Here is a 27,135-nt window from a genome sequence, read left to right on the forward strand (position 1 = left end):
TTTTTTCTACTCCCACAGTCAGTAAATCTGACAGACAAACACTCACACACACACACACACACACACACACACACACACACACACACACACACACACACACACACACACACAAACTTCAAGCATGGGACACACACACACACACACACAAACTTCAAGCATGGGACATACACATAGGACAGACAAACACACACACACACACACACACACACACACACACACACACACACACACACACACACACACACACACACACACACACACACACACACACACACACACACACACACACACACACAAACTTCAAGCATGGGACATACACATAAGACAGACAAACACACAGACACACACACACACACACACACACACACACAAACTTCAAGCATGGGACATACACCTAAGACAGACAAACACACAGCACTTTGAGACAAATTTCAAAGTTGAAACTTTCAAGTGATTTTCTACATCCTTCTTCAACATTCTTCTTTAACCACCAACTGGTGTTGGATACATGAACAGCATTCGACTGGCTATAGAACAAACAGTACTCAACTAGTGGGCAATAGACTGGTTTAGTCATCAATCAGTGTGGGTGAAATATATACACAGTAAAAGGCAATCGTTTGAAATAACAAAACCACTTACATGGCCACATTGAACATATAAAATACCAACCAATTTGGACTGTCCTGGTTCTAAACACATGGCATTTCATTCTGGTGGCACTGACATTTAGTGACATAAGTATTTACGTTTGAACATAAATTATGTTTTGTATTGCTGTTTGTATAACAGGCGTTGTGAAATGCACGTACTTTTTAAAAAAATTGATTATTGTGGATGTATTTTTTATATAATTGTATTGATGCAAATTTGTATCCGGCTTGTTTTTTTTTTTTTATGAAGTGAGATTTACCTTGATTTAGTAGTCTACCTGACGTTTTGCAGATTTGCGAATTACGGTGGATTAGTTATTTAATAAAACAAACCTTTCACAAACATTTCCTAGGTCAAAGGGCGAAATGAGGTACGGGACTTTTACTTTGACAATTCTAAAACCGGAAATCTGAACATACCAGCATGTAGTAGGCGTGTCGTGTACACCCATGTTTATAGTTGTGTACTGCCGCGCTACAGCAGACAGACCTACTCGTGGGAAGACATCCAATGGTCTTTTGAGTGATGAGTTCCCGGCGAAGAATAAACATGGTAAGCTGCACTGCTTGTTGTATGACGTCTTGCTCTTTTACATTGTAGAAACATACACTTTTACATTGTAGAAACATTCAGATAATTAGTTCAGCGGCGATATTCTCTCTTTTAGTCGTTAGCCATAAGTAAGGTATGCATCGGGTCATACAACGGGCGTATGGCTTTAGCGGTGGGGGAAATGATTCCCAAGATCTTATGAAGTAAGTTAGTCCTGTAGGATGGTTAAATTCCAACGGGATTTTCCTCAAGAGCATGATTTCTTCTAGTAATTTCGTTTTTCTCTGTATTGGGTTGTTGATTCATCTATAGCCCCACGGATGTAGTAGTAGCCTATCTCTAGGGCATGGTGACCTAACTATGGTCTGTGTTGTCTCTAAACCAGGGGTACTCAATTAGAAACCCAAAAGGTCCACTCGCCAAATTTCCATTCAGGTCAGGGTCCGGAACAGTGACGGTCAAAATCCAAAAACATAACTCCAACAAAAAAGTTTGAACTATGCACAAAAGGTGATGTGGTCTGGCCTTATTTGTGTGAAAGGTGACACCTTTTTGTGCGTTAAACTTGGGCATTAAAGATGTGAGGGCCAGGCGGAGGCACTGATGTAAGTGTTCATTAGTGAGTGTGCTCCTGTATTTGTTTTGCACCATATTCATGGTTGATAAGGCAGACTCACAACAGTATGTTGAGGTATGCATGCACGCTCTTGTTGTGTGGCTGATCTAAATATTGCATTGCATGTTGCTTGGTATGAGGATTGCAGTTGGTTTATTTTTCTGGCCCTTACCTCAGAGTTCTGGGGGTAATTTTGTTCGAAGTGTGCATGCTTTGTTTCATAGTTACGTTTCACGTTACCACTTTTGACAAGGGCAACCGTCTCGTTGCAGATTAAACACATCAGTGTTGTGCTCCCCACAGGCACCACAAATGCATAGGCTACTTGTCAGTCCACTCTCTTAAATTCGCGATTTTTGGAATCAACTTTTCGTTTTTTGTCGGGTTTAGAGCACGCCAAAATGTACGTTCGCTGATAAACAGATACCGTTCACAAATCTATCTGCCCGCATTGTTGCCATTGACACACACAACCTGCGTGACCCACAGAGCTCGCGGCCAACATTGAGTGAGTGAGTTGTCATAGTGATTAAGTTATTACAGCTCCTGATTGGACCTCTGGATTGGACACGGAAGATAGAAACCACATCGAATAGGAAAAAAATATATAGCACGAAATCACGCAACAATGAAAACTCGCTTGGATCATGATTAAATTAGAATTTTGATTTTGGCTTCGGTCCAAATTTGATTGCGTCTGGGTCCGGATCCGGACCGGGGTCCGCCTATTGAGTACCCCTGCTCTAAACTAAGCTATACGGGGGGAAAGATGACTAGGCTATTTTCTTGAACAGAACACTTAACTTAAGTTGACACCGGAGTAAAATCGCGAAGAAATTGTTATTTTAACATGAAATAGATATGATATAAATATTAAAGTTGCATAAGCTACAGAATAACTGTAAAAGTTGTTAAATAAGTCATCTCACCCATCAGCTGCTATTAAGTCTCTGCTCTGCTCAGACAGAACACTTTATACTTTAAAACCAAATTGTAAACAGACCATATTAGGAAGGCAGTGGTGGGGAACAACAGCCTGTCAAGATAAAGATTGATGCTATTTAGTCCCTGCTCTGCTACGAGGGGCAACTTTTAGGAAGGTAGGGGAACAACAGCTTGTGAAGATAAAGATATATATCTTATTGATGTTATTTAGTCCCTGCTCTGCTACGAGGGGCAGTTCCAACTTTATACTTTAAACTCAAGTGATTCTGAGGAAAACCTTTTCCACCTATCCCAAGGAACTTACATGTCAGTCATGGTTGATGTTAATCCCGAAAGGATCAATTCAGAGTTGTTCATTTTCTGTGCACATTTCACTCTGGGTTTCTCAAATCTGGGACCAAATCCAGCAGGCTTTGCTTTGCACTGAAGGGTGGGGCAGTTCCAACTTCAGTGGCACCAACGAATATTGGTGTTTTTCATAGACTTTTCATAGACTCATGCCTAATCCCCGCCCCACAAGAATGTGTCATATTCGCAAGAAGTAAACTGGCGCCAAAACTTTCACACATTTACTTGCCACGTTCATTAACATTCAAATGGTCAGCCAGACCTTTCACACCTACAATATGTCCTAATCATCCCTCCTTTTCTCTCTCCATCGTAGCGTGTTGTGTGTGTGCTTCAGGTCTGCAGATTAAACGACACCCTACCATCAGACCGCCATTCTATAGAGTCCTTTGCTAAATCATGCAACTGTCACTAACTGGTGTTTTCGCATTAAATCCTTCAAAACACGATGATATTTCAGTAGCTAGCCATGCTGTTTAATTGTATCCACTTTTATACAGTTGAAGTCTGTTAGCTACATTTACTTGAACATGTCATTGGGTAATACTGAATGAAGTAGAGCTGTAGGCTACTAATCTGGAAGGATATGTGAGACTTACACATACTAACTCTTTGCCCTTCTGGTTGGACACTAACTGCATTTGATTGGCTCTGTACCTATTCTGCCCAATGGCAGAGAAGTTGAACGTAATCTACTCTTTGTCACCTGTTTATTATTTACATGAATTAGGATCAAGTTAAGATTAATAAAGATCTATTAAAACAAGCTGGGTAGTTATGAGTGGTTGTCCAGTGATTATGTGTGATGGGTGGTCTATAGAGAAAATTCAGGTGGTAAACATGATTTGGTTTATCATGGTGACATTGAAGTAGGGAACACACACAGAGATAATGCGGCCTGCAGTCCAGGCTAAAATACATTGCTTTGATACACACACTTAAATGCACACACATACACAAACATAGAAACATTTAAATATATGTGTATCTATATCTGTATCTACACACACACACACACACACACACACACGCACTGTGTTTTCTGTATGTGCCCATGCTGATAATTCTCTTCTGCTCTTCTGCAGGAACCGGACGGACCCAGACTGGTTCCGCTGTCCGTTAAAATGGAAGAGTCCACACCCGGTGTGTCTGTTCTCCTCCTCGTTAAAACAGAACCGGGTTCCACGCCGTCACTCGGCGCAGGGTGTGACGATGGAACCCAAACAAACCAGCTGGCGGACTGCAGCAAGACAGAGGAAATGCATGGAGAGGTCAAACAAGAACCACCGTGGACTGAGGTCAAACAAGAACCACTGTGTGTTGAGGTCAAGCAAGAACCACTGTGTGTTGAGGTCAAACAAGAACCACCGTGGAGTGATGGGGAACTTCAGAATCAGGGTAAGGCAACTTTGGTGGTGGCGGCGGTTTGTAAAATTGGTACTGATCTGATCCAATATTGGTATTGGGTGCCGGTTCTGTTGTAACTCACTCATCGGATATTGGACTGGCGTTACGATCCGTGACATGGGGGAGAAACGGCCCAATAGTAACGTTTTTGACAGGTCTCTGTTCTAACTCGGTTTACTCAAAGACGATAGACTTAAAAGCTGTGAAATTCGGGTACAAAGGAGTCACAAAGGAGTTACTTCTGCAAGTAAGAAGTTAAGAAGTTAAGAAAAAATTACACATAATCGATGATTTGTTAAGAATTATGTCCTATGTATTTCATTTCCTATTCATTGACACTACTGTGGACGTAGTGAAGGTTCTAGAGAGCGAAGCTCCCCACACTGTGGACGTAGTGAAGGTTCTAGAGAGCGAAGCTCCCCACACTGTGGACGTAGTGAAGGTTCTAGAGAGCGAAGCTCCCCACACTGTGGATGTAGTAACGGTTCTAGAGAGGTAACTTGACAGTTGTATGAACAGCAAATCACTTTTACAAGTTTGTTTTCATTTATACTGTGTGTTTGTGTGTGTCAGGTGTGTCAAAGAGAGAGTGGTTGAAACAGCAGAAAGACCAGTTGAACAGCCACAAGCGTGGAGGCAGCCTGCGCAAAAGACCTAGAGTGAGCTACGCAGAGGAAGAGGAGCCCAAAGATGAAGATCGCCTCTGTGAGCTGCTCTTACCGCTGCCTCTCTTTATCTCTAACAAACACACACACACACACACACACACACACACACACACACACATCTGTGAGCTGCTCTTAATGCTGCCTCTTTTCTACTCTTAACTTATCACTAATGGTTGATCTGCTGATGACATCATACCATTTTTTAGGCCATTTTAAATGGATGTTTTAACAGTTGCCGGTTATTCAGTTTTACAGCGGAATGATTGTACATCTTTAGGTTCCATCACAATGTAAATTAATAAGCTCAGATTTGTTCCTTTTTCTCTGCAGACTGTGAGGACTGTGAGTCTTTCTTTCTTGATGAGTGTGGGGTCCATGGTCCCCCTAACTTCATCCCTGACACCCCAGCTCCTGTAGGGGTCCCAGACCGGGCCAGACTCACCCTGCCTCCCGGACTGGTGGTCAGAGAGTCCAACATCCCAAACGCAGGTCTGGGGGTCTTCAACCAGGGCCAGACGGTGCCCAGAGGCGCACACTTTGGGCCCTATGAGGGAGAGGTGACGGACAGGGACGAGGCCATAGAGAGCGGATACTCCTGGATGGTGAGTGATCAAATGGGTGTTTCTAAACGGAAGACCAGGAGGAGAGGGTCTGAATTGCCATGCCTCTTGTGTCTTACCCCTTCACGTAATTATTCCCAGTTTCCTCTTCCGCTTTGGCAAAATGCAGAGAACTTCCTCCTCAGCTGGCAACAAATCTCATTAATATTCATGAGGAAAGTGCTATATGAATGCATTTACATTTAGTCATTTAGCAGACGCTTTTATCCAAAGTGACTTACATATGTATACACATTTTACATTTTACATTTACACTGATGGCACACTGCACATCAGGAGCAATTAGGGGTTCAGTGTCTTGCTCAAGGACACTTCGACAGGGAATCGAACTAGCAACCTTCTGATTACTAAACGACTTCTCTACCACTGTACCACTGTCGCCCCCCAAATGTAAATGTAAAAATGTGGAGTAGGCTACCATTGCAGTGGGCTAATCCATAAACGAGTATAGCTGTCATTTTTGGATTTTATGCCAGCATTGCCAACTAACAGCTGGCTGTATGAGAATCACACTAGTTTGTACCAGAAATGGTAAAACAATGTCTTTATGCTTACTACTTTTTAGTAAACTCAAGGCTAGTCAAGGTCACAGTGACATACAGTAAGTTAAGTCTTAAGAAAAGTTAAGGACTTGTATGGGTTAATAAAATGTCAATAGTTGTATATGAAAGGTTGCATGAACACAACCTGTTATGTATATGTCTGGTTACTTAATTGCCACATCTCATATTACAGGTTAGGCTACTTTATGAGCAGCGCTACAAGCAAGCAAATGGTTAATAATGGTAACTGGTGGGGCGACAGTGGTACAGTAGGTAGAGAAGTCGTTTAGTAATCAGAAGGTTGCTAGTTCGATTCCCTGTCGAAGCGTCCTTGAGCAAGACTCTGAACCCCTAATTGCTCCTGATGTGCAGTGTGCCATCAGTGTAAATGTAAAAATGTATATACATCCTTGTAAGTCGCTTTGGATAAAAGCGTCTGCTAAATGACTAAATGTAAATGTAACTGGTAACTAGCAGGTTAGCTTATTTAGCATAGCCATCGATAGCTAACTAAGGAGTTATTGTTAATGCTACATTCTGTGTTTAATTTAGTCCATAAGCTATAATTCAATGTTGGCAGCAAAAAACATTCTGTATTGATTTTATGTTTTTACACAACAGAAATACTAGATGAGACAATCAGTAGAACTTTCCTCATGAATATCAATGTGTTTTTCCCCGCCACCCTGCGAAAAGGAAATTCCCTGCAAGGATTCTTGTGATCAGAGCCAAACGTGTTTGCATACTCAAGGCAAATTAGAAATACAAACCTAATATGACCTTTTTTTATTAAAGAATGTCCCTTTTTTCTGCATTTTTTTGAGATATCAATATCCAATGTTTTAGGATGGCCGATGGCCATTAACCGATATTTTGGGACGATGTCATGTCATATTTGGCAATTGCAAAACCAGTATTCATAAAGGGACTATTAATGAGTTCATAAGTTATATGTGATATAATATAATACCTTCGATAAGAAATAGCAGGAAATGTTCAGATCTTACACCATCATTGTGATCATCACTGAGTGTCCAGTCATTTTATTCCCAGCAGACATGCTGATAAAAAACTGAAACTGCAATTCCTTTTGGATAAAAGCATATGCTTAATGAATAAATAGTGTAAATATATTCTCTATTGGATAAAAGCATATGCTAAATGAATAAATAGTGAAAATATATTATCCTTTGGCACCATCAATGGCACCATCAATGAAACAGATGACAGTGTTTGATTAAATGTTTCCACAGATATACAAGAGCCGACATGCAGATGAGCACATCGACGCAAAGAGAGAAACTCACTCCAACTGGATGAGGTCACATGATTCTTTATTCCTCTTGATTCTTTCATTGTCTCTCTTCTCTGCACTTTCTCACTCCTTCCTCTGATCACACACTGATATCAGTGATGTACACACCCAGCTTTAGATGGCATTATTAAAGGTGTAGTGATGTATTTCAGCTTTAGATGTCATTATTACAGGTGTAGTGCTGTATTGCACACCCAGCTTTAGATGGCATTATTAAAGGTGCAGTGATGTATTTCAGCTTTAGATGGCATTATTAAAGGTGTAGTGATTTAAAGGTGTAGTGATGTATTTCAGCTTTAGATGGCATTATTACAGGTGTAGTGATGTATTTCAGCTTTAGATGGCATTATTAAAGGTGTAGTGATTAAAGGTGTAGTGATGTATTTCAGCTTTAGATGGCATTATTAAAGGTGCAGTGATGTATTTCACACCCCGCTTTAGATGGCATTATTAAAGGTGTAGTGATGTATTTCACACCCCGCTTTAGATGGCATTATTAAAGGTGTAGTGATGTATTTCATACCCAGCTTTTGATGGCATTATTAAAGGTGTAGTGATGTATTTCAGCTTTAGATGCCATTATTACAGCTGCAGTGATGTATTTCACACCCCGCTTTAGATGGCATTATTAAAGGTGTAGTGATGTATTTCAGCTTTAGATGACATTATTAAAGGTGCAGTGATGTATTTCACACCCCGCTTTAGATGGCATTATTAAAGGTGTAGTGATGTATTTCACACCCCGCTTTAGATGGCATTATTAAAGGTGTAGTGATGTATTTCATACCCAGCATTTGATGGCATTATTAAAGGTGTAGTGATGTATTTCAGCTTTAGATGCCATTATTACAGCTGCAGTGATGTATTTCAGCTTTAGATGGCATTATTAAAGGTGTAGTGATGTATTTCAGCTTTAGATGGCATTATTAAAGGTGTAGTGATGTATTTCAGCTTAAGATGGCATTATTAAAGGTGCAGTGATGTATTTCACACCCAGCTTTAGATGGCATTATTAAAGGTGTAGTGATGTATTTCACACCCAGCTTTAGATAGCATTATTACAGTTGTAGAATTATTATTAACACTTCTGTGTCAATTTCAATCTCTGGTTTCGCCATCAGGTATGTGAACTGCGCTTGTGACGGTGAGGAGCAGAACCTGGTGGCATTTCAGTACAGAGGGGGGATTGTGTATCGCTGCTGTAAGCCCATCGCCCCTGGAGAGGAGCTGCTGATCTGGTATGGAGAGGACTACGTCAGAGACCTGGGCATCAGCTTCCACTGCCTGTGGGACATCAAGAGTAGCGCCAAAGGTACATCACAATGCTACACCTGAAATACTGTGTCTGCATTAAATTAATATCTACGTTTGAAGATCTATACACACCAGGGAAAACAAAACAAAAATGCAGAAAAATTTTTTTTTTTGAAGAATGTAAACAGTGGTTCATTGGCCATAATTCTTACTTCAATAGTTAAAGTTCTCAATTACTGACGTATCGTCAATGAGAAAAAATAAATAACAAAACTAAATGTCAGAAATGTTTGATCCTGTTGATAATTCTTGAACTGAACACTTAAACCATATAATTAAGTATTTCAACCAAGTATTCACAACGATAACTACTCTATACTCTATTCACACAGGAGAGAAGCCGTACCACTGCACTCAGTGTGGCAAGTGTTTCACTCAAAAGGGTACTCTCAAACTACACCAGCGCATTCACACAGGAGAAAGGCCGTACCACTGCATTCAGTGTGGCATGAGTTTCACTCAAAAGGGTAGTCTCAAACTACACCAACGCCTTCACACAGGAGAGAGGCCATTCCACTGCACTGAGTGTGGCGAGAGTTTCACTCGAGGGAGTGATCTCAAACTACACCAGCGCATTCACACAGGGGAGATGCCGTTCCACTGCACGCAGTGTGGGAAGGATTTTAATTATGTGGGAGATCTTAAAAAGCATCAGCGTATTCACACAGGAGAGAAGCCGTACCACTGCACTCAGTGTGGCAAGACTTTTAATCAAAAGGGAGATCTTACACGACACCAGCGCATTCACACTGGAGAGAGGCCGTACTACTGCACTCAGTGTGGGAAGGATTTTATTCATGGGGGAGATCTTAAAAAGCATCAGCGTATTCACACAGGAGAGAAGCCGTACCACTGCACTCAGTGTGGCAAGACTTTTAATCAAGAAGGACATCTAAAAAAACACAGGCACAGTCACACAGGAGAGAAGTCGCACCACTGCACTCAGTGTGGCAAGAGTTTCTCTCAAAAGGATAGTCTCAAACTACACCAGCGCATGCACACAGGAGAGAGGCCATACATCTGCACTGAGTGTGGCGAAACTTTCACTCGAGGGGATCATCTCAAACTACACCAGCGCAGTCACACAGGGGAGAAGCCGTACCACTGCACACAATGTGGCAAAAGTTGCAGTCACTCCAGTGATTTGAAGAAACATGTACGCACTCACAAGAAAAAGAAACTTCAGTAACAGATTGAGACAACATGGACTGAATTTGTATATTTGAAAACAGATATGTCGAATATTATCTGCATGTATTTTCAGTGGATTATAGAGTTGGGTCATTTTGTGTGATCCATTTTATTGTTTTATACTGAAATCTCCATCTGATTTCAGCCAGGCTGTAGTAGTGGGGTGTAGTTTTCAATCAACACCACCAGGGGTCAGTCATAGGCATTAGTCCGCATTGACAAAGAGTGGTGAAGAAGACACTCATCTGCCCTCATCTCCTTAACTAGTGTGGAGATTTGGGTTTTAAAAGACTGAAGGATGATGACTGTGGATAGAATACACAATATACATAATATTAACACACATATACATACACACATACATACACACACACCATAATATTAACACACATATACATACACACATACATACACACCATAATATTAACACACATATACATACACACACACACACACCATAATATTAACACACACATATACATACACACACACAGCATAATATTAACATACACATATACATACACACCATAATATTAACACACACATATACATACACACATACATACACACACACCATAATATTAACACGCACACATATACATACACACACACACACACACACACCATAATATTAACACACACATATACATACACACATCTGATCTGTAGAGTAGGTGTATTAAGTGTTGACTAATACATTGTTAATATCATCAGTGTTTTCACTCCAAACCAGCAGGGGTCAGCCCCAGGCATTATGTTGTTATAATCATCAGTGTTCTGAGTGTGTGCATTAAGCCATAAAATGTTGATTCATACTGGGCTTATTATGTTGTTTTGATCATCAGTGTTTTGAGTGCCATAAAATTAACGCTACAAGCTTGTGCAATATACATAATATTAGCATTAGATGCTATGTTGCTAAAGTGCCCCGTCCAATAAAATATCAGCAAGCCTTTGCTGAGCCCTCATTTCCTCAAGGAAATTACACATTTCACCTGAGGTCTCTATTTCTGTAAAATGATTATTTGCCTTTCGACATCCCCAAAAGGATGTTCTTCTCAGAACACAGAAAGGATGACCAATCTCTCTCTCTCACACACACACACACACACACCCTGCTCATGTCTAAGTCACTCGTGTGTGTGTGTGTGTGTGTGTGTGTGTGTGTCAAGTCCAAGCGCACAAGTCCACACACACACACAAACACACACACACAGACTGACACACACGTCTGCACATAATCATAATGTTGGCCAGCCAAAGCCGAAGTTTGATATTTCCCGGCATGACCGAACGGTCAAAGTTAGTAAGTTGTTTATTATGTGGCAACAGGAGCAGCGCTCCAAATTTCCATAGAGCTTCCATAGAAACTGTGGAATGTGTACATTGGAGTTACCATAGAACCTGTGGAGCGTGTACCTTGGAGTTACCATAGAACCTGTGGAGCGTGTACCTTGGAGTTACCATAGAAACTGTGGAGCGTGTACCTTGGAGTTACCATAGAACCTGTGGAGCGTGTACCTTGGAGTTACTATAGAAACTGTGGAGCGTGTACCTTGGAGTTACCATAGAAACTGTGGAGCGTGTACCTTGGAATAAACACGGCTGTCGGAAACTCTGACACAGCGGTGCACCATTTTAAACCAGAGTCAGACCCTGAAGAGGAACAGGCTTCAAAACAACGTTTCCAAAAGGTTCGTTTACTTTGTCACTTTTTGTATGTGTAAACATTGGTTAAGGTCATACGGTCTAGCTGGCTGTGTCAAGGACAACCCAATGTTAGTGACTAGTTATATCCAATCTAATCTCTATGCCCTCTTACCTACCCTTGTCTGTGTATAAATGCCCATGCCAGTCTGTCTTTCTGTATCAGTGTTTGATTGCTTGTGCCTGAGGTCATTAATGACATAGAAGCCAAAACACACCTGATTCTGTTTGACGCTACATTGGTGTCAGTCAGTGACACACACACACACACACACACACACACAGATTACAAGTTAATTATTACAGTTTTTTTTACATCATACCACCCTGTGCTTTTCCTCTTCTGTGACACACATTATTTGTTTGAATGTACAGGGATAGGCCTACTGCTTCGGTGGAGGATATTTATTCATGTATTTGTTTGAATGTACAGGGATAGTCCTACTACTTTGGTGGAGGATATTTATTCATGTATTTGTTTGGATGTACAGGGATAGGCCTACTGCTTTGGTGGAGGATATTTATTCATGTATTTGTTTGGATGTACAGGGATAGGCCTGCTGCTTCGGTGGAGGCAGTATAAATATGGGTGATTAAATGTCATCTTAGGTGCAATCTACCATTCTTGGTTTTTTTATGGCACTGGTTTTTATTCATTCAATTATTTTCAGGGCCAAGGACATAGAATTATAAGGCACATACATGGAGGCAGTAGAAATAGACTGAATGAATGTACAGGGATAGGCCTACTTTGGAGGCAGTAGAAATAGACGGCGACAGTGGTTCAGGAGGTAGAGAAGTCGTTTAGTAATCAGAAGGTTGCTAGTTCGATTCCCACTGTCGAAGCGTCCTTGAGCAAGACACTGAACCCCTAATTGCTCCTGATGTGCAGTGTGCCATTAGTGTAGATGTAAAATGTATATACAAACTTGTAAGTCGCTTTGGATAAAAGCGTCTGCTAAATGACTAAATAAATAAATAAAATAAATAGACTGAATGAATGTACAGGGATAGGCCTACTTTGGAGGCAGTAGAAATAGACTGCATGAATGTACAGGGATAGGCCTACTTTGGAGGCAGTAGAAATAGACTGCATGAATGTACAGGGATAGGCCTACTTTGCAGGCAGTATAAATAGACTGAATGAATGTACAGGGATAGGCCTACTTTGGAAGCAGTAGAAATAGACTGTCTCTTTGTCCCAAAAGCTTTCCTGGTGAGCAGCCATGGTTTACTGAATCAGTATGAATATGGGTGATTTAAATTTCATGTTTGCATTCTACTGAATCAGTATGAATATGGGTGATTTACATTTCATGTTTGCATTCTACTGAATCAGTATGAATATGGTGATTTAAATGTCATGCTTGTCATGCATTCAAGTGTTTTCAGGGAAATGTAGACAAATGGAATGTCTATGTTTAAAAACAGTTTTTTTTTAGCATGCTCTCTTATAACACAACAGTTATAAGAAAGAAGCCTTTTTCCTTTCTGACGTCAACATCAGGCCATATGTTGCACCTTTAAGTGCTAACTCACAGAAATAGGATGAGAGAAAGAGAAATTATTAATGTGCTGATGATGCAGGTGTGTGTGTGTGCTTTGAGAGATGTGATTAATGTTCTGATGATGGAGGTGTGTGTCTGTGTGTGTGTGTGTCTAACATGAGTCTCTCTGAGGAACAACACACAGGCTAGGAGGTGAGGAGTGTGTGTGTGTCTCTGTGTGTGTGTGTGTGTGTGTGTGTGTGTGCGTGTGCGTGTGTGTGTGTGTGTGTGTGTGTGTGTGTGTGGTAATTAGTGTTCTGATGATGGAGGTTCTTCTCTCCTTGTTCCCTAGACCTAGAGTAACCTGCTCCTGAGGAGGGGGGTGCTGCCTCTAACATGAGTCTCTCTGAGGAGCAACACACCAGCCATGGAGCTAGGAGGTGAGGAGAGAGTGTGTGTGTGTGTGTGTGTGGTGATTAATGTTCTGATGATGGAGGTTCTTCTGTCCTTGTTCATACATGAAAGGGTTATTGTCTGTCCACACAAGTATTTTGTCGATTTATGTCGATGAGTGGGACATTTAAATCATGACTGAGCATGATTTAGAGACGTACTTGCGAAAGCAATCGGCTGGGCTTTGCATTCATTGGTCTTTATCTGAGACAGAACAGCCCCAAGACCATAAGAGGACGCATCAACAGACAAGAGGAAAGGCTTTGTGAATTTTGGGTGAGCTAAAGGCACACTATTCACCAGTGCAGACTTAAGATCCTGAAAAGCCTCTGTGGGGACCAGTCCTGAGGACAGAGTTTTCTTTTTTTTTTTTTTTATGCAGGCCAGGCCTCTTCACACCTTTTATTCCTGCATTTTTCATTAGAACAACCTGTCAGCGAAAAAAGAGGGTCTAGTAAGTATAAAACAGTTATATAAATAAATAACAATAAACAATAAACAACAATAAAAAGCTGGTAGTAATCCCCCATCCCAAGGAAGTAGCAGATCTTACTCCCATTAGATCCGACTGCAAAACGTCGCCCTCGGCTTTATTATCTGAATCATTATCAACGCCCTTCTGAGAAATGTCATGACCTACACACTTAGAAAGTTGCACTTCAAGTGGTGTTCCTTCAATTGCTGAAATACGTTTTCAGGCAGTCTCTCTCTGCACATCCCCAACACTAATGAATGATAAGAAGGTCAGCCTCCACGGTGGGTTGCAGGTCGTTGATCCAATCTCGACTGACAGCAGCAGCCGAAAATGTCTTCTGTTTCGATGGCCCAGTCAATTAATCTGAATTCAACATGTGCACAGTTATGACACAATGACCATAAAATAAATATGTAAAAATGATAAGGGCTGTGTGAAAAAGGAGTGTAAAAGTTAAATATATTTTATCAAAACAAATGACTGATACAAGATGGAATTTATGTGATTTTTGAATAATCTAATGTTTTAAGATGGCATTTGAAGATTTGGAAAAGTACTTAAGAAACAAAGACTAAAAAAAGAAAAGATTATGTTGTTCATCTTATCAATTAGAACTGTATACAGATTAGTTGAATTTAATCTGGATGTCATGGTTTTATGTCTGGTGTTCAAATGTTTTTTCCTGTTACTGAAATTATATGTAAAGCACAGGCACTCGGTGGGTGAATAAGAAAAATCTCAGCTAACTTGACTTTGCTTTAAGAAATCCAAGTCCCAGAATACACCACTGGGTGGCCAGTGCAGGCTGCTTATTATTTTAAGTTGGAACACCTGTTAATGGAAGGTCTCTCAGCAAACATCTCAGCAGAAAGAGAGGCAAACAAAGGATCTACTAGTGGTACAACCAAAGAAGCCACTAGTACTGTAACCTATTGTGATGATTATTTGTTGTTGGAAGTGCTGCTATAGTCATTGATGGTTGATGATGGTAGGATGAATTGTTTGATTTGTGTAATAATAACAACCAAGCAGCACACTGCATACAGGCAAAATGCATATGAGTTTGCTGCATACATATGAGTTTGGCTTTTTGTTTGAGTGTATTTTGTTGTTTGAAGTGCTTTCTTAAAAACACCAATGCTGCATACTGTTTGCATTGAACAGTCTCTCAGTCATTAGCTGGGATTGGTACTTGGTACTGAAATTGTTTGAAATTTATTTGCATTTTTGTATAACTTGTGCTTTTTGTGTTTTGAAGGTTTTCAACCTAATGAACCAACCAGACCAAACAAATAAGGAAAAATAAAGATCAATCTGAGTTGGAAAGAGTTGTCCTGTGGGTCCTGTGGGGTACCAGGTCATTTCAAGTTGGGCCAGAGTTAAGAAAAAACCTAAGAACTTGACACACACACACTCTTTCACTCACTCAGACACACACCTCTCTCTCACACACACACACACACACACACACACGCTTTCACTCACTCACACACACATACACTCTTTCACTCACTCAGACACACACCCTCTCTCTCTCTCTCTGTCTCTCACACATACAGTATACAGTGGGGAAAATAAGTATTTGAACCCCTGCCGATTTTGCAAGTTTGGCCACTTGCAAAGAAATGTGTGATCTATAATTGTAATGGTAGGTGTATTTTAACAGTGAGACATAGAATATCAACAAACAAATCCAGAAAACTGCATTTTATAACATTTATGACTTTATTTGTATTTGATGCAGAAAATAAGTATTTGAACCCCCAAGCAAACAGCAAGAATTCTGGCTCCCAATGACCAGTTATGTGCCCAAGAAGCACACAGATTAGTCCTCATTAGGCCTAACAAGGTACACCTGATCTCAACTGGTGACGTGTATAAAAGAAACCTGTCCAAAGAATCATACTTCACACCTTCAACCTCACCACCATGGGCAAGACCAAAAAGTTGACCAAGGACGTCAGAGATAAGATTGTAGACCTGCACAAGGCTGGAATGGGTTACAAAACCATTGGCAAGCAGCTTGGTGAGAAGCAGACAACTATTGGTGCGATTATTCGTTAATGGAAGCAACACCAAACAACTGTCAATCGCTCTAGGTCTGGGGCTTCAGATATCCCCTTGTGCGGTATCGGTGATCATCCGAAAGGTGCAGAATAACCCCAGATCTACACAGGGGGAGCTTGTGAATGATCTCAAGGCAGCTGGGACCACAGTCACCAAGAAAACCATTGGCAACACACTACGCTGTAATGGTTTGAAGTACTGCAGCACTCGCAAGGTCCCCCTGCTCAAGGAAGCACATGTACAGGGCCGTCTGAAGTTTGCCAATGAACACTTAAATGATTCTAAGGAGGATTGGGAGACAGGATGTGGTCAGATGAGACCAAAATCAAGCTCTTTGGCATCAACACGACTTGCCGTGTTTGGAGGGAGAAGAATGCTGAATATGACACCATCCCCACCGTCAAGCATGGAGGTGGAAACATTATGCTTTGGGGCTGTTTCTCTGCCAAGGGTACAGGACGACTCCACTGCATCGAGGGGACTGTGGATGGGGCCATGTAACGTGGAATATTGGGCTTGAACCTCATTCCCTCATTCCCTCCCATTGAAAACGCAACCTTAAGGATTTGGAGAGGATCTGCAAAGAGGAGTGGACCAAAATCCCTCCTGAGATGTGTGTAAACCTGGTGACTAACTAGAAGAAAAGTCTGACGTCTGTGCTTGCCAACAAGGGTTATTCCACCAAGTACTAAGTCATGTTTTGCTAGGGGTTCAAATACTTATTTTCTGCATCAAATGCAAATTAAGTCATAAATGTTATAAAATGCAGTATTCTGGATTTTTTTGTTGATATTCTGTTTCTCACTGTTAAAATACACCTACTATTACACTTATAGATCACACATTTCTTTGCAAGTGGTCAAACTTGCGAAATCGGCAGGGGTTCAAATACTTATTTTCCCCACTATATATACTGTCACACACACACACACTGACACTCACTCTTTCACTCAATCACACAGACCCTTTCTCTCTCTCTCTCACACACTCACTCTTTCTCTCACACACTCACTCTTTCACTCACTCACACACATCCTCTCTCTCTCACACACACACAGACACACACAGAGTCCAGTGGGTTTGTTTTTCTAGGTGAATTGATGTACAGAGGCCTCACTGTGACGAACCCTTTTGGGGCTCGTCGGCTCTGCCCGTTTTGTCTGCAGGAATAGGTGTAAATTGAGTGCATGCGTGTGTAAATTGAGTGCATGCGTGTGTGGCTGTGGTGAGTCTCTGTCTTCCAGGTGCCGGTGATTTAACCACCTGGGTGGGCGTGTCTCTCCCCTATAAAGATCCGGCACTTCCTGCATTCGAGGAGCAAGAGAGCAAGAGAGCAAGAGAGCAAACCTATTGAGAACTTTGTTTGATAACTTTGATTGAGAATTGGAACTTTGGAAATTGTTATATTAAACCTTGGCGTTTCGGATAAACTTTTGTGTTGTTGGTTTCTTGTAACAAGCCTAAGAGCCGGATTGTTACATCACACACACACACCCACCTGTCATTGTCTTCAAACACACACACACACGCACCTGTCATTGTCTTCACACTAAGGCCCGTTCTTGAGTTGTGACTGATGATTAAAACAATATAGCCCTACATTCACAATGATAATAATTGTAATCATTTATAATATGTAATGTATAATGTACTTTCAACCCATACAACAGATAACTGAACATGGATTTTCATTTGCAGACAGACTCTGAAATGTCAGTGAGGATGTGGGTTTCTAGTTGACCTGCGAACAGGTTTAGAAACTCTTCAGGCTCCATCCCGCCCTGCAGTCAACAAACGAGGAAGGCTTCGTTCAGCGCCACAATTGTGTAAGTCATGTAACGCTTAAGGTATGGTTTCCCCTTGTCTAAGGGAATGCTTTAAGCATGTTGCATAGAATCCCTGAGATTCTTAGAGCTTGCTGTAATGAAATTCTACTGTAACTATAGCCCCGCAGTCAACACATGGAGTTCTACTGTAACTATAGCCCCGCAGTCAACAAATGGAGTTCTACTGTAACTATAGCCCCGCAGTTAACAAATGGAATTCTACTGTAACTATAGCCCCGCAGTCAACAAATGGAATTCTACTGTAACTATAGTCCCGCAGTCAACAAACTAAATTCTAATGTAAATAAAGCCCCCTTCTTAAATTAACGTATTTCCATGAACGTCATTGAAAGATTGCCATGCACTGATACCTACAATGCGATTCAGGCCCTATTATCTATATATTTTCCAAAAGTGCATATTATGAAGAACTTCTTTCACCACCATATCAAAGGGTTTTCTCAGCCACAGGATTTTTATGTATTTAGCTCAGGCCTGCTGGTATTATTCGACCATGCCCTGGTACCTACACTCACATGATTCAGGCCTCAGTATCTATATATTTTCTAAAGCGCACATTTTCTGGATTTCAGTTCACATTGAGGTTGCACAATTGGTTGTTTTCCCAGCCACACAATTTGGAGTTCATCAGTTGGCGATTAGTGTAGGCCTAGTGTGAGTCGTTTGTGGCTTGCCATGCCCTGGTACCTACAAAGGCGATTTGGGCCTCATTATCTATGTATTTTATCTGCATATTTTAAGGACCTCATTTCACCCCCATATCAATGGGACAGTTTGTTGTTGATTTCCCAGCTACACAATTCGAAATTCATCTGTGATTATTGTAGGCCAAATGTTTTTTTCGAATAGCCTTGCCTTTCAACTCTCAATCTCAAGAAGGTGTTCAAGCACCTTTTCTCTTGTAGAAATGTTTTTGGATATTTAATTTCCCAGAATGTATATGGGGAAACGAATTACCTTTTTCAGCTGAACAATAATAAGTTATTTCTATAAACAAACTTCCCAAGTTTTTTTTCCAAGGTTTTTTAATGTTTGGTGCAGCTTTGGTAGCACATTCAGTTTGTTAACTTAATTTTTTTTTCTCTTCATTTCATAGTTAAAAGCTGATTAATAAATGTAGACTTTTATTTTGAAATAGCGAATAGCGGTCATATTGTAATTTTCGTTATTGTCGCTGGCTACACGCGGCTGCACGCAGCTTGTCGTTGTGTTTGAACCTGAAAGTGAAGCTGTCCAATATTTCCAGCTGTGCTAGTTTGAAGTCTCAAAGTTGTATTGTTTATCTGTGACACCCCAACGTGAAGAGAGAGAGGCACGACGTGAGGTTACTCCTCTAAAAAAATAAACGACATTTTTACTCAGGTAAGTTATATACAAAACACATCTAAACAGTTATGTGGTTACTGCTAGCAGCGCATACATGGCGTACACAGCTAACTTTGCCCAACTAGCTAGCTGCATAGCTCCATAACTACAAACTCCAAAATGAAATCTTTTTTCTCAGGCAAACCAGACTACGAAATGCTAGAGGGTCATCCTGACTGAATTATACCGTCATTACACCTCGCACACGTAGACGTCAAAGAAGAAACTCGCGCTGAGAGGATTCAGATGAGCGGTAACCGTTAAAACAAGATGATTCAGATGAGCGGTAACCGTTAAAACAAGAACAATTTCAGCGCCAAGAGGAGAGAACTACGCGACCGTGCTGCGTTTGTGCCTCAGTGTGCCAACAATTCGACGACATCAGTGGGATTAACCGATTTGACCGAAGAGAAAGAAGCTGAAAGGCGAAACGTGCATCTTCTGTGTAAACCTGGCCTCAACTCAACACAAACGATGAACAGCAGCCGCATTAAAACACAGCAGGTGAAGTTAGAGGTCTCAATGAAAGATGACATGCCGGAGTCATTGCTGAGAATAAACACTGCGAAAACAGAAGAGGTCGACTACGTATGTGACTCCTCTCACGATGGTAAGTAGCTGAATTTTGATACAAGTTGAAGCTAACAAGACTCTCACTCTACTACAGTCTGTCATTATGGTCCGGCACCTGTTGTTTCACGTGACTTAATTAGGCTAATTGTATAACTTGTTGTGTATGTGTAGAGACCTTGACTGTCATGAAAGGTGCCTTTAAAAAATGTATTATTATTATTAATAATCATGTTTTGTTGGGCAACTAACTCATTTACATTCAGCATCTTAGTGTTTTGCTGTTTTACCTTCATGCCATGCAGTTATTAACTTTTTTAATAAGCTATAAAAATGTTACCAGGAAATTCCCTCCAAAATGGCGACATCACCATGACTGGAGTGAAGGAAGAGCCATGTGAATGGTTTGGTCAGGAGGGTCTGGGTGCACGTGGAGAGATGGAGGAGAAACCCAATGTTGATCATCTGTGTCAAAGTGAAATGAACTCAACAGAGGGGATGGTCTCCGATAGCAACGCAGCTCACCTGGCGACACAGGGGGTAAGGGTCAAGAAAGAGGAAGAGGTCGTCATGGTGAAGGAGGAACAGGCAACACCAGATACACAAGCATCATCACAGGATGTGATGTCACAGAACGCAGTTGATGCATCCCACTGGGAAGATGAAGGTTTACTAGACGATCCCCCACCCAGCAGTAAGTCATTACATTAAAACAAATAGCATTGATACTAGAAAATAGTATGCCAATGCTAACATTCACTCCCTCTCTCTCTCCCTCCATCTTTCTCTCTCTTGTGCTCTCTCTCTCTCTCTCTCTCTCTCTCTCTCTCTCTCTCTCTTTCTCTCTCTCCCTCCATCTTTCTCTCTCTTGTGCTCTCTCTCTCTCTCTCTCTCTCTCTTTCTCTCTCCATCTTTCTCTCTCTCTTGTGCTCTCTCTCACCCAACAGTAAGTCATAACATTAAAACAAATATCATTCATATTATAAAATAGAATGCCAATGCCAACAATCTCTCTCTCTCTCTCTCTTTCTCTCTCTCCATCTTTCTCTCCATCTTTCCCTCTCTTGTGCTCTTTCTCGCTCTCTCCATCATTCTCTTGTGCTCTCTCTCTCACTTTCTCTCTCTTCTGCTCTCTCTCGTGCTCACTCTCTCTCTTTCTCTCTCTCTCTCTTGTGCTCTCTCTCTCTTTCTCTCGCTCTCTCTTGTGCTCACTCTCTCGTGCTCACTCTCTTGCTCTCTCTCTCTCTCTCTCTAACATACATTTGTTTATTTGTAGAGTCTAAACTACTCCTTCATAGTGAAAGTCTAACTTTTTGAACCAAGAAGTGTTAATAATTCTAAACACAGGTTGTCTAAAATAAGCATTCTAGTTATATATTCTGTATTGTTATTGTATTTTGTACTTTTACTACTAGATTTGATCGTGTTTTGATTTTCATGTTCCTGTGATCTAGTTGTGTTGTCTAGTTGTGTTGTCTACTGTTTTGTTTGCATCTGTTGGGTCTTTTAAGCTTTTATCTTTTAAATTTATATATTTTAATATTTTATATTATTGAACCAAAATACAAATTCTTCCTACCTTTAATCCCTACTCCAATCAGCCCACATCCCAAAGCGTATACAGTTATGTACTCTGAACATTCCAACACTTGTACTTGTACTTGTACAATTATGTACATTATTCTGATTTTAAATCAGATTTACCTGTTTTAATTGAAACATTTGATTTTTAGGAAAATATTTTACATTATAAAATATGTCTTCATGTAAGTCAGTGTATCTTTGCATTTAATTCTTTTTTAATGTAAAAAAATAATAAAAAATGTTGGTGCAATGACAAAGCTGAAGATGGTTATTAATGATTACAATTATTTAAATGATGAATTCAATATAAAGCTTAATTAATAATCAGATGTGTCATGGCAGAACATATAAAAGAAAGTACGCAGTACGTATAAAAGATAGTCAAGGAGGAATACAAAAATACCTTTGTTCATTTCTAAATTAATTAAAAATCTAAAGTACTTCTTTATTATATTAAGTCTTGTTTTCTGAATTAAGAAGTGGTAATAATATTACATTTCTAAAATACAAATGTAAGAAAGTATATGTACTACATATTCCCTGAAATGAATTTGTGTTGTTAACAATTACGTTTTCAGATTGTCTGTTATGTTCTCAGCTTGTCTGTTATGTTCTCAGATTATTATGTTTTCAGATTATTATGTTTTCAGATTATTATGTTCTCAGATTGTCTGTTATGTTTTGTGAGTCACAGGTCTGCTGAATCTGGCGCAGGAGTCCCCAGTCGAAGACGACAGCATCGATGGCTCTCAGAAGTACGCAGAGATCCTTTATCTTCTGAAGACTGGCACCCTCCATCCCGCCAACTCTGGACGTAGACGGTACGGAAGAAGGTGCTCAATCCGCAGGGCAGCAAAGAACTTCATCTTTCAAGACGATCGGCTCTATTACGAGCAGGGAGGCCGACGACGCTTGGTCATCACGGGCAGGAAGGAGAGGGATCGACTCCTCGCTGAGTGCCACGAAAACCCTGCAACGGGCGGCCATTTTGGCTCCAAGATGACAACGGAGAAGGCAGTGGCTCTTTACTTCTGGGATCATTTGAGGCTAGACACACAGAGGTGGGTCGAAGAATGCCCCCAATGTTGTTGCCGTGGCAAGAGCGAAACACAAGCTCCGCCGTGCCAGCCAGTCAAAGTTTCCCGGCCTTGGAGGATTTTAGGGGTTGAGTCGATGGGGCCACTTCCTGCCTCGGCGAAGGGCTGTACCTTCCTCCTCATAATGACGGACCCTTTCACAAAGTTCGTCATCGCAAAGCCCCTGTACGCCAACACAGTAGTGGCGGTGTCAGAGAAGATTGTAGACGCTCTGTTTGTCCATGGGCTGGTTGAACACGTCGTCATGAGTCGGGGACGGGATTTTGTCAACCGGATGAATGAGGACATTTTCTCCACCTTTGGAGTTAAGTACCCCATTGTGTTAGCGGCGTCCCGTCAACAGATGACTGGCGAACATGAGATGACCAGTCAGTTGGTTAAGACCGTGTTAGCCAAGCACTGCCGTGAGAATCCGGACCATTGGGACGTCTACCTGCCGACCATTGTTTCCGCTATTAACTTCACAGAAGATAGGTCGACGAAGGTCAGCCCACACTACGCCATGTTTGGCCGGCACCCGCTCAATCCCGGGACCCTGGGTGACGGGGCAGGTGGTTTGGGGGAGGGGGAGGGGACGGTGGAGGACTCGACGGACCCCCTGGAACAACAAGCTGCAGACATTGCTGTTCTCCACGCCAAAGTGAGGACTTAGTTATGTCTTCTTAAACCGATATAGGTTAGGCTAGCTTTCATTGAGACTTTAGTTATCGCATTATATTAATGCATTCTCCTCTAAAACCGATATTGGTTAGGCTATCATTGAGACATTAGTGACACATTATTAATACTGCATTCTTTTCTTAAACAGATATTCGGAGCTGTTCGGCAGGTCTGTGGTTATAAAAAAATTCCATTTCATTATGGCCGTTAGTTTTAAAATGCAGTTTTAGAAAGTGCTTACTCTGTCTGTTCAGTTTTAAAATGCTGTGTCATTACGTGTTTTAAAATGCTGTGTCATTACATGTTTTAAAATGCTGTGTCATTATGTGTGCAGATTTTCTAAATCATCACATTGGCCCAGGAGAGGATAAAGGAACAGGACCAGAAGCTGCTGAGAAGAACCAGTTCTGATGCAGAGATCTTAGAACTTGAGCTTAGTACACCATAACCGTATTTATAGTGGGGCAGAGAACATCACTACAGCAAGACAGAATTCACCATGACAGCAACCGCCTTATCCGCACTACAGCAAGACAGAATTCACCATGACAGCAACCGCCTTATCCGCACTACAGCGAGTCAGAGATCACCATGACAGCAACCGCCTCTACCAATCCGCACTACAGCGAGTCAGAGATCACCATGACAGCAACCGCCTCTACCCATCCTCTCCTCTCCTCTATTCTCTCTTCTCTCCACTCTTCCTCTCTTCTCCTCTATTCCGCTCTCCTCTCATCTCCTCTTCCTCCCTTTTCTCATCTATTTTCCTCTTCTCTCCCTCTCCTCTTTCTCCTCTATTCCTCTCCTCTCTTCCTCTCCTCTTTTTCTTTCTCCTCTCCTCTCCTCTTTCTCCTCTATTCCTCTCCTCTTTCTCCTCTCCTCTATTCCTCTCCCCTCTTCCTCTTTTTCTTTCTCCTCTCCTCTCTTCCTCTCCTCTTTTTCTTTCTCCTCTCCTCTCTCCTCTATTCCTCTCCTCTCCTCTATTCCTCTCCTCTTTCTCCTCTCCTCTCCTCTCTCTCCTCTCCTCTCTTCCTCTCCTCTTTCTCCTCTCCTCTTTCTCCTCTCTTCCTCTCCTCTGTAACTAGTAACTAAGTAGGTGCCAGAGACCTTCATCCTGCCACACAAACATCTGTACAAGCATTCTGTAAATCACAACATCTTCTATATAAATAAAATGTTATTGTTTATTATTATTATTATTATTATTATTATTATTATCATTATTATTATTATGCCCTTCTTTGCCTTCTCAGAGTTGTGATGAAAAGTTTGGGTGGGCCACAGGGGATTTTCAGATTTCCATTCGGGCCACAGCGTTCCTAAGTTTGGGAATGGCTACCAGGAATTCTCCTGAACAAAGCTGTACAGGGTCATGATTATGCCACCCCCGTGCCATAAACTATTTCCCTGAACTGCCTGAAAACTGCAGCTGTTGCTAGTAAATCACTGCAGTTGCCTGCCGTTTTTGGTTGTTGTTTTTAAAGTTCGAAATGAGCACGTTGCATCATGGGATGCAGTAGCCGACGACGTGAGCTCAGGCTGTACAGGAGTAATCATTTTTGTGTTTTGGAAAGTTTATATTTTTGTCATGCTGCAAACGACTCACTATTTATACGTCAAGATCAGTTTACAAAGCGCATACAGTTGGGCGCTTAGGATTCAGCGCTGTTTTACATGTCAGGACTTTTAGTTTGGTACACCGACTCCGACGTCGTTATATGTCTATATATGTCTATGGGATTACCCGTGGCGAATACCAAAATAGCTATAGCCCGAAAGGAACAAAAGACAGCTGTAAGAGGTCTGAAAGCGAACATTATGAGGCTATGACCCCGACTCGCCGAAGACACACGTACGTTTCTGTGGAGCACACTTTACACATCAGGTAAGTCAAGTTATGATAACAAACGTATCTGCCATGTTTTGGACTGTGTGTCAAGTTTTAGATCGTGCTCATATGCGTTTAGCTGTGATAAACTTGACGATGCATGGTGGTTAGCTAAATATCCCTGCTCAGGAGGACCCTGTAATGGAAGTGAACGTCCAGACATCCTAGATTCAACTTGCATCCTTGCATTCTAGCAAACAAACTTCTATAGAACAGGGTTTATCAGCCTATTGCGACTCATCTCAAGACCCGGGCTCCAGTACGGCTTCATCGGAGTCCTTTGCTAAGACCTCGCCATATTCAACACGCTGGTTATTCGTCTGACGCAATGATTTCATATTTAATGTAGTTCGTGTCGAGTCGTCTACATGTTGCTTCCTTTGAAGTGGGAGAAGTTTCCGAATTTTCTGCATAAAATAACTAAGCAAAAAAAACTATCTATTTTCTTAAGCTAACAGAACGTGGCCTCGTAGAGTGGGATAGGTCTGGAATTGCAAGCAGGGCTAGTTTGTGTTAGTTAGTAGGGTCAGAAACCTCAGTTCCGTGACCATCCTCTGGCCAAGATGTTTTGACGACTGATTTGACTTTTATAAAAAAATTTCGGCATTTTCTGCTAGACGGTCGAATCAAAAATGGCAGCAGACGGGGCCTATCTTGTAAAAGTAACTTTTTTACCAGAGCACCTAGAATAATGTATGAATACACGTTTTGTGGTAAATTGACCATAAAGATTGTGATTCTAACATCATTTTGACATTAAGACATCATGTTGACCCCAAAATCCAGGATGGCCGCCATCTGGTAGAGCGAAAACATTGGCTGTGTTCGAAAAACTGTAGTACTGTAATAACTAATTAATAAACAAACATTCATTTATCGAGAACAAAACCATTGACAAATGGTCCTCTAAATCAGGGGTTCTCAAACTTTTTGGGGCCAGGGACCCCTCAAAGGGTAGAACATTTTCCGAGGACCCCCTCATAATCGCATCCCATAGCTATTTGTAATGTTATATGCTTTTGTAAAATCATATAGTACTAATATTACAAGAGTTTTAGATAATTATTTGGCATTACTTGACAGTATGTAGGATAGATTTGTAAATTATATTTTGGAAAATGTCCTGAGAAGCTTAATAATGTTTACCTTACATAAAAAACAAATATTGATGGAATAACATTTTTTATCAAAGCAGATTGTAGGGTTTTCCAACGGAGATGATTCTGAAGATGTATTTTTAACAAAGACATTAACAAACATGAAATATCCACCTAATGTTATCAAAAACTGGTATCCCCGACTGGCACTCCGTACAAATCTCTGTACAAAAAATATGATAAACTCTTTTCAGTGGTGGTGTGTGTGTGTGTGTGTCATCAATGAGAAGGGTGTTCCTGTCTCTCAGCACATAGTTTGTCCAGTGCAGTTTATTTACCCGGTCTTGTTGTCACTGAATGATGGCAACCTTTGGAAGCCAGATATCTGCAGTTGTTTTATGGCTGATGTGATGAGCACTTGTCTATTAGCGTTGTCACGAACACTTAACAAATGGCATTCATATTAGTATTAGCCTCCAGCAAGATACTAATGAAAACAACATGGTGACATCACTGCATTGATTATACAATTCAATTCAATTCAATTCAATTTTATTTATATAGCGCCATAACAATACAATTGTCTCTAGGCGCTTTACAGAGCCCAGAGCCTGAACCCCCTTAGTGCAAGCACATTGGCAACACGGGCAAGAAAAAAACTCCCTG

At 41.1% G+C, this 27,135-nt stretch overlaps 2 protein-coding genes across 2 annotated transcripts in view; both read left to right on the forward strand.

Moving 5' to 3' along the window:
• The first annotated feature begins 884 nt into the window (after positions 1-884).
• Positions 885-10,540, forward strand: LOC105900721 (histone-lysine N-methyltransferase PRDM9-like). Its single transcript, XM_031563699.2, has 7 exons — positions 885-1,206; positions 4,201-4,513; positions 5,096-5,227; positions 5,521-5,792; positions 7,606-7,673; positions 8,789-8,979; positions 9,314-10,540. Exons 1-7 carry the CDS (start codon positions 1,180-1,182, stop codon positions 10,168-10,170), a joined length of 1,860 nt encoding a protein of 619 aa, XP_031419559.1. The 5' UTR covers positions 885-1,179; the 3' UTR covers positions 10,171-10,540.
• Positions 10,541-24,757: 14,217 nt separating this feature from the next.
• The window catches only part of LOC122128886, a 21,062-nt gene continuing 18,684 nt past the window's right edge, over positions 24,758-27,135 (forward strand). Inside the window, exon 1 of the mRNA XM_042703910.1 lies at positions 24,758-25,369. The gene's annotated coding sequence lies outside the window, so the exon portion shown is untranslated. The remainder of the gene's footprint in view (positions 25,370-27,135) is intronic.

Source organism: Clupea harengus, chromosome 26 (genome assembly GCF_900700415.2).
Source record: "Clupea harengus chromosome 26, Ch_v2.0.2, whole genome shotgun sequence".
Lineage (NCBI taxonomy): Eukaryota > Metazoa > Chordata > Actinopteri > Clupeiformes > Clupeidae > Clupea > Clupea harengus.

Bases quoted from the DNA above. Each gene is read 5' to 3' on its own strand.
- LOC105900721 (XM_031563699.2), top strand. From the start codon at position 1,180: ATGAGTTCCCGGCGAAGAATAAACATG. The intron at 1,207-4,200 runs GTAAGCTGCACT...GCTCTTCTGCAG, and splicing joins CCCGGCGAAGAATAAACATG to GAACCGGACGGACCCAGACT. The intron at 5,228-5,520 runs GTGAGCTGCTCT...TTTTCTCTGCAG, and splicing joins CAAAGATGAAGATCGCCTCT to ACTGTGAGGACTGTGAGTCT.